Raw genomic sequence first — 8242 nt, 5'->3', positions numbered from 1 at the left:
CCCTCCCCTCTTTGCCGATTTCACTGTTTCCTTCTGTGTATTTGTTTCATTTATTCGATGCTTTGCCTTCAGTCAGGAGCTACAGACCTTTGTTTCCCCTCCACTTTCAGTGAGTGGCGTTTCCTTGGTTGTATAGGGGAAATGCGTTTCTTTGTAACTTTTTATGGTGGGATTTCTCAAGTACCTACAAAAATAGAGTCAGTGGCGCCACGTGCCTGTCACCAGCACCGACGTCCACGGTCAGGAAGTCCCTGTGGCGCGCCACGTGCCTGTCACCGGCACAGACGTCCACGGTCAGGAAGTCCCTGTGGCGCGCCACGTGCCTGTCACCGGCACAGACGTCCACGGTCAGGAAGTCCCTGTGGCGCGCCACGTGCCTGTCACCGGCACAGACGTCCACGGTCAGGAAGTCCCTGTGGCGCGCCACGTGCCTGTCACCGGCACAGACGTCCACGGTCAGGAAGTCCCTGTGGCGCGCCACGTGCCTGTCACCGGCACAGACGTCCACGGTCAGGAAGTCCCTGTGGCGCGCCACGTGCCTGTCACCGGCACAGACGTCCACGGTCAGGAAGTCCCTGTGGCGCGCCACGTGCCTGTCACCGGCACAGACGTCCACGGTCAGGAAGTCCCTGTGGCGCGCCACGTGCCTGTCACCGGCACAGACGTCCACGGTCAGGAAGTCCCTGTGGCGCGCCACGTGCCTGTCACCGGCACAGACGTCCACGGTCAGGAAGTCCCTGTGGCGCGCCACGTGCCTGTCACCGGCACAGACGTCCACGGTCAGGAAGTCCCTGTGGCGCGCCACGTGCCTGTCACCGGCACAGACGTCCACGGTCAGGAAGTCCCTGTGGCGCGCCACGTGCCTGTCACCGGCACAGACGTCCACGGTCAGGAAGTCCCTGTGGCGCGCCACGTGCCTGTCACCGGCACAGACGTCCACGGTCAGGAAGTCCCTGTGGCGCGCCACGTGCCTGTCACCGGCACAGACGTCCACGGTCAGGAAGTCCCTGTGGCGCGCCACGTGCCTGTCACCGGCACAGACGTCCACGGTCAGGAAGTCCCTGTGGCGCGCCACGTGCCTGTCACCGGCACAGACGTCCACGGTCAGGAAGTCCGTGTGGCGGGTAAGGATGAAGGCTGTTCCCAGCTGCCACTTCACTCCTGAAGGCGTCGGTATAGATCGCTAACAGACCGTTTAAAAGATCAGGCCTTACCCCTAACAAACTTAACCCTCTTCACGTGCCCCGGTTTCCTGCCCTTTTACACACTCCCCAGCTGCCGTAAAATGGGTTTTCCCATGACTGGTTTAAAGCAGTGGTTGGAAATAGCTGTTATTATTTTTGATATGATGTGCAGTGCGTCTCTTCCCCCCTCCGGTTGCGCCCTTACTCAGCCCAGTGGCATAGTTTTGAGTGTGAAGAAAGAACCGCGTGGCCGAGGTAGTGAAGCAGTACCTGATTACGAAATGCATCAAGGACCGATTTCATGGGCTTCTCGTCATGGAGGCCCACAGAAGCGGAGCTGTGAGAAGACAGCAGCGCTGGTTAGATGGCCTGCAATCGCCGTTCGCCCGTGTGACAGCCAAAGCCGGGCCCGGTGGCCCGGGACACGTCCTCGCGTCCCTGCTGTAATTCTGCATCTTTGGAGCAGAACCGAGGCTCCCGGGCGTGAACGTGACCGGGACACTGTACACTGAAAAGGTCACAGACCGAACAGTGGCCATTGTTGGCTCCAGCAGTAAACTTCCCCCATTCGGCACCGGCCAGCCTCACGGTGACCCAGCTGTCCTCACCCTCGGGGCCGGTTCCGCTCAGGGCCTGGCTTTACTGTGAAGGGCGGCCGCCCCAGGGCCTGGGAAGCTGTGCCCACTGGGGCACACGGTGCTGTTGGACTGTCTTTGGGGAGCAGGCCTCGGCAGGGTGGGAGCCCTGCCTTCAGCCCCCGGTAGAGAGGGCTGTCCCTGCCAGGCAGGGTCTGGGAGAAGGGACTTCAGCCCCCGGGCCCCCACCAGAGAGGAGGAGGAGCAGCACTGCCCCAGTGGCTGTGGGTGGAGGAGGCTGGCGGCCCAGGCCACCTCTGCTCCTCGCTCCATCCTTCTGCACCCGCCTCCTCCCCCTGGGGCACAAAGTGGCACTCCCTGTCGGAACTTCTGGGCGGTGACAGCACACCTTTCCAGCCTGGGTCTGCGCTGGCCTCCCCGGGGTGCATAGAGGGCCTCAGCTGACTGCGTGTGTGTTTCAGACTTGGACACGGGGCACCGCTGCTCTGTGTCCTGGGGTGGTGGTGTGGGTGCCGGGGCAGGGGCAGAAGCTGAACGTGGGCAGAGATACCCCGAGGAAGGTGCCCGCCGGCTTGGGGACACAGCTACCACAGTCTGTACAGTTAGCCTGCAGTTGGGGAGTGTGCTGGGGCTGAGGCAGGGAGGGCTGGCGGGCTCTCGGGGAGGACTCAGCCCTGTCTCTGACGGGCACTGGACCTGCCAGCTCTTACACTTCTTCTAAAACAGCGTTCTATCTCAGGGCTTCCGTCCCCCTGAGTGTGAAGACCCCGTGGCTAGTTCTGCGGGCTGGGTCTGGCCAGGTGGCTCTTTGGGGTGCTGTTGGTGGTCATGACCACGGGTGGCCTTCCCGGGCCCAGGCCTCTGCCTGCCTTCTGGCCTGGACCCCTGCCAGCCCCAATAGCTGTGGCAGGTGGGAGAGTAGGAGGGAGCCCGAGCAGGGGTGTGGGAGCGTCCTTCTGCCGAGGGTGGGTGGGAGACTGGCACCCGCCGGGTCTCTGTGCCAGCGAGAGGGGTTGGTGCCAGGGTGCGCTGTTCCTGGGAGCCACGCCACGTGTGGCCGGCAGGCTGAGTAACCACCAGGGACTGTGGAGGGGACGAGGGGTAGGTCACGGTGTCAGCTGCTGACCAGCCTGGCCAGGCCGACTTGGGCTGAGCGCAGCCTGCCCTGGGACGCACCGACCTAGGGTCCCCTCCTGCGAGCAGTGTTTAGACAGGTTTGGAGATTCTGCCGGGGACTATGGCAGAGGGCAGGAACACACGAGCGGGCCGCACGGCCTTCGGTGTGGTTTAGACGTGTAAGCCGCGTCTGGAGCTGCATTCAGGGTGTGTCCAGCCCCAGCGATGAACAAGCAACTCAGTGAGCTTCAAGGGAGCAGATGGCATAGCAGCCACATCGCTGAACTCCCACATGGCCGGCCACTGTTCAAGTCCTGAACCTGGTGGCTTGAAAATCACGCCAGCATGTGTGTGCGTGTGTGCCCAAGATCCCGAGGGGAGAGTGGAGGAGAAGGGACTGTGGCATGGCCATCCCCAGGGCTGATTTCTCTCTTCTCCTTCCTCTCTCTCTCACAGCGAGCACGCCTGCCCTAAGGCAAAACCTCTAAAAAAGAAACAAAAAGTTCTTTCTGGAAGGTGACGATTCTGATTAAAATGTCTGTCCCCAGAACATCTGTAGATGCAAAACAGTGTTGTCAAAATGGCTGAAGTCCGTTTCTGGCTGCTTTTCAGTTAACCTCATTCCAAAGTGTGAAAGGGGAGTGGGGGAGTGAGGCCCTCTCAGAGTGAAATCCTCACCCAGTCTGCTCTGGAGGCTTCCAGGAACTAGACAGAAATCTCGGCTTCAGTGACACGGAGGACAGGCACCCTTAGCTGCGTCCCTCGATGGCCGTCCTGGCCATCCCGCCCCCTGTGAAGCCCTCGGGGTTCAGGCCACGCCTTCCCAAGGGTTTGATCTCTGGGTTGGAAGGAAATCTGGGGATGGGATCTGTCCGCAGCTCATGCAGCACTCACCATAAAGATGCACACGTCATCCCAGGCTGAAAAGGACGGGGTTCTGTTAGGGGGCGCCCCGTAGAAATGGGGGTCACCCTAGTCAAAGCTCTGAGGGAGCGGGAGGAGCCGGGCTCCTGTGTGCACTGGTGCTTCTACTCCCTCTGTGTCCCAGGCCTCGTCCTAACTGCAGGGTCCCTGCTGAGCTCTGCACAGCGACCACTGTCCCCAGCCGGAGTCCCCGACTCTCTGGGAAGAGAGCGTACTCCCACCTCCCCGTCCGTGCCCGGGGCCAGGGCTTTCTCTGTGATTGCCCTCTGTGACCCGAGGCCACCCCCTGCTTGGAGTTGGGTCTTCTCCTTCCCAGTTTCCAGACCAGACGCGTGATGGCCTGAGGGCAGGAGCCCCGTGGGAGGCCGCCATCTCCCGGGGGGTGAGGGGGGGGTGAGAGGTAGCAGACGGCGTGGAGGGCAGAGTGGCCCCAAACCAGGGCTCAGCACCGTGGCTTCCCGACTCTGGCAGCCACACGGAAGCCTCGCTGCCCGGGCCTGGCCCCGCCCGGCTCACGACTGGCTGCCTCCTTCCCATGTGCTCATGCGACTTCCAGGTGTGTGCCCTCAGGGCCGAGGGGAGCTGACCTCTCTCTGTGCCCCCTCCTACGAGGGCACCCTGGTGTCTGTAACCTGCTTCCCTGAGCCCCGCTCCCGCCCACCCCACGGCCTTTGGTATCCAGAGTTGACCCCCTGCCTCCGAGACTCGCCTTCCCGTCTGCCCAGCGCAGACTGTGCGGGTGCTGATTTCTCTTTAGACCGTGTATCCAAAGCTTTGTCAGATCCGTGTGCACCTGTGCCCGAGAGCCTCGGGTGCTTCCTCCTGACCCCCCGCTCCCCAGCCGGTGTCAGGCCCTTCCTGTTCTTCAGTTTGGGGTCACCCCCTTCAAGAAACCCTCCTTGGGCCCCTCTATTGGAAGGGCCTGCTCCTTCAAGTTCTCACCCCCTGCTCCCTCCATCTGTGGTACCTTCCACCCGGCTTTGTAGTGCAGACGCCTGCATGGCCACCTCGCGCCTACTTCCGCTCCCTGATCAGTTCTGCTCTGCCCAGAGAGCGGTGTGGGTCTGGGACTGGCACATGGTACACGGTCCACCGCCCCTGAACGTCAGGAGAGCTGTCCGGGTCCGGGTTTGGGTCCGGGTCTGAGTCTGGCACACAATACACGATCCCTGAATGTCAGGAGAGCTGTCCGGGTCTGGGACTGGCACACGGTACATGGTCCCTGAACGTCAGGAGAGCTGTCCGGGTCTGGGTTTGGGTCTGGGTCTGGGACTGGCACATGGTACGTGGTCCCTGAACGTCAGGAGAGCTGTCCGGGTCTGGGTTTGGGTCCAGGTCTGGGTCTGGCACACGGTACATGGTCCCCGAACGTCAGGAGAGCTGTCCGGGTCTGGGTTTGGGTCCGGGTATGGGTCTGGCACACGGTACACAGTCCCCGAACGTCAGGAGAGCTGTCCCGGTCCGGGTTTGGGTCCGGGTCTGAGTCTGGCACACGATACACCGTCCCCGAACGTCAGGAGAGCTGTCCGGGTCCAGGTCTGGGTCTGTGCCACACGTGGTACACGTCCCCTGAACAGTACGGGGGCTGTGGGGCCCGCACAGCTGTCTCGCGCCCTGTGGGTGCCACGTGGCGAGCTTCCAGCCTCTGGCTTTCCTCCCGTTCACCCTCTTTACACGGCGTTCTGCGGTTTCTGAAGGCTTCCTCTAAGTCATGTGAGAACCGCCGGCGGAAGGGCGGGGGCCTCCTGTTCCCTTCTCCTACATCCTAGGGGCTGCCCGTGGGTGCCCCCGGCTGACGTAACGGGTGGGGGTGCGAGGCCCGGCGTGTGCTCTGGCTGCCCTGTGCTCTGGTAGGCAGCTCCCGGGGCCTGGAGGTGGCGGGCTTGCTGCTGCTTTCCGGTGACTGTCACGTGCCCACGCTTGGGGCAGGGTGCTACTGCCCAGAAGAAATAGAATGTGGGTCACCTGGATCTTCTCGTCGTGACAAAGAAGAAAGAGGAGGACCGGGAGGTAGAAGAGCTGGCCCCACATAGGGAGGGTCCTGGGTTCGCATCCCGGGGCCTCTCTGAGCCCGCTGAGGCACAGTGCGGACACTCTGGGCTGACTGAGACGAGGGTGCACTGTGGCCGGAGGACCCTGGTGGGGTGCCTGTCTGACCCCACCTCCCCACCCCTCTCTCTATCTCTCCCTTGGAAGAGATAAGTAAACAAACACAAAAAGTAAAAGGAAGTGGGTGAAATTAACTTTACTGTATTTCATTTAGCCTAATATATCCAAATGTGATTGCCTCATACAAGCAGTATAAGCAGCATTCGTACGGTACTCAGCATTCTGGGATCAGCAGATGGCGTAGCGGATACATCGCTGGGCTCCCACATGGCCTACTGCGGTTCGAGTCCCAGACCTGTGGCTTGAAACTGAGGCCAGGGGTGTGTGCCCAAGAGAATGGAGAAGGGAGAAGGGAGAAGGGATTGCAGCGCGGCCGTCCCCCCGGGGTGATCTCGCCTCCCCTCTCACCGTCTCTGTCTCCCTGTGCCCGGCCTGTGCTGGCGTGCGTGTGGGTTGGGCGGGGACTGTCAGGATGCTAGGGCTGGGCTGCGGCCCCACTGCCTGGAGCCCAGCCACAGCCCTGCCTGAACCACTTCGTGACCCCGGGTGTGTGCGCTCTCAGCTCCGGTCCCCGCCACAGAACGGAGCCGTCAGGCCATGGTCTCTGGGGCCTCTCGGTGCTGGCATGCTACCAGTCACACCCAGATCTGGGCAGGGAGGGTCCTGGGGTGCTGGCCCCGCCTTGGCCTCAGGCGCCCCAGAGCGTGTGCAGAGGCACAGCTTGTCCTCGGGAACTGCTTTGCCGTCTCTGATCCTGACCGAGGGCTGGCGGGCTTGTCACCTGCTGTGTCCCAGACTGGAACGACCCACTCAACGGGCCTGGTGCCTGCGGGTGCCGGGCCCTCCGGCAGGGAGAGGCAGCCTGGACAGGGCCTGCCCTGGGGCTTGGGAGGCTGGTTGTCTGGAGGGTGCTGGGCGAGGGCTGCCCTGCCCTCCTGAGCCCACCCGGTTCTCCCTCACACAGGCTCAGCTGGAGGCCCAGAAGGCCACGCAGGACTTCCAGAGGGCCACGGAGGTGCTCCGTGCGGCCAAGGAGACCATCTCCCTGGCTGAGCAGCGGCTGCTGGAGGACGACAAGCGGCAGTTCGACTCGGCGTGGCAGGAGATGCTGAACCACGCCACCCAGAGGGTGAGTCGGCCGCGTGCCTGCTGACGTGGTCACAGGCTGGCTTCCCATGTGTTCTCGTGGCTGGGCCTGGGCCTGAGCCACACGCAGGATGACGGTCACCTGGGGACAGGGAGGGCTGCTCCCCATTTGCCCAAGGCTCATCTGGGCCTTCTTTGGAGGGACCAGGCGGTTGTCCAGGGTCCCTCCCACAGTGCCCGGAGAACTGGCAGGGCTTGGGAGCCAGGTGGAGGGCCTTGATTAACTGTGCCCAGCTCCACGGGGTGTGGCGGGTATGTGCTGCCGGCCCACGCAGGCTCACGGCCACTGGGCTGGCGTCAGGTGGGCACTCAGGCCTGGCCTGCGGCTGGGCGGGGCTGGGTTTGGGGAACCCGCATGGGAGCAGGAAGTGGCCTGGGCGGGCTCTGCTAACCCAGGAGGCTCAGTGCTCCGAGGGCCAGCCTGAGGCTGCGGACGGAGAATCCCAGCCCTGCCCATGTGCCAGGTCGCAGCCAGAGCGCTGCCCGGGTAGAAGTACACGGGATGCTGCCAGGTGGCAGGCACACAGCAGGGTGGGCCGTAGCTGACTGCATGTTGACTTGGTCCCATCCCTGAGACATGTCATTACACACATGTACATCCCAGCACTGGAGACCCTGGAGACCCCGAGTGCGTGGATGAGGACGTTCACCCTGTGAGGTCCCAGCTGTCATGGCCAGCGGGCACTTGCCAGCCCCTGCGACCTCTCTGGACACCTTGCTCAGGATGAGCGCTCGGGCGGCCGGCAGGTGGCGTGGTGGAGGACGCTGGACGCCCACATAGCCGATGGCGGTTCGAGTGCTGGGCCTGCTGGCTTGCCCTCTCGCTCTCACCCGCACACTCTGTCCCTCTGGTCAAACTGAATAAATGCATAAGCATATAAAGTTACATACAATAATTTTTAAAAGAAAAAGAATTAACCCTTGGGGGTTCTGTTCTATAACAGAACTGCATAGGCCGGGCTGCCTGTAAACCACAGAGAGTTCTTTCTTAAGGTCCTGGCGGCGGAGCAGTCCCAGGTAAGGCAACAGCGGACACGGTGTCCAGTGAGGGCCTGTCTCCCGGTCACAGACGGCTGTCTCCTGCTTTGTCCTCACAGGGTGGAAGGGACCAGCAAGCTCTCTGCCCCCAACCCCTTTTTAAAAAAGCTTGCCAGAGGGCATGTGTGT

At 62.5% G+C, this 8242-nt stretch overlaps 1 protein-coding gene across 1 annotated transcript in view; it reads left to right on the top strand.

Annotated features, from left to right (window-relative positions):
- The window catches only part of SH3BP5 (SH3 domain binding protein 5), a gene marked incomplete at its 5' end in the record, with an annotated part of 54618 nt that overhangs the window by 30781 nt on the left and 15595 nt on the right, over positions 1–8242 (top strand). Inside the window, 1 exon segment of the mRNA XM_014585083.2 lies at positions 6894–7058. Coding sequence (XP_014440569.1) covers positions 6894–7058 — 165 coding nt within the window.

The sequence above is a fragment of the Tupaia chinensis genome, unplaced genomic scaffold (genome assembly GCF_000334495.1).
Source record: "Tupaia chinensis unplaced genomic scaffold, TupChi_1.0 Scaffold148822_2, whole genome shotgun sequence".
Lineage (NCBI taxonomy): Eukaryota > Metazoa > Chordata > Mammalia > Scandentia > Tupaiidae > Tupaia > Tupaia belangeri.
The sequence above is the reverse complement of the archived record's forward strand: the minus strand, read 5'-3'. Positions and strand labels throughout refer to the sequence as shown.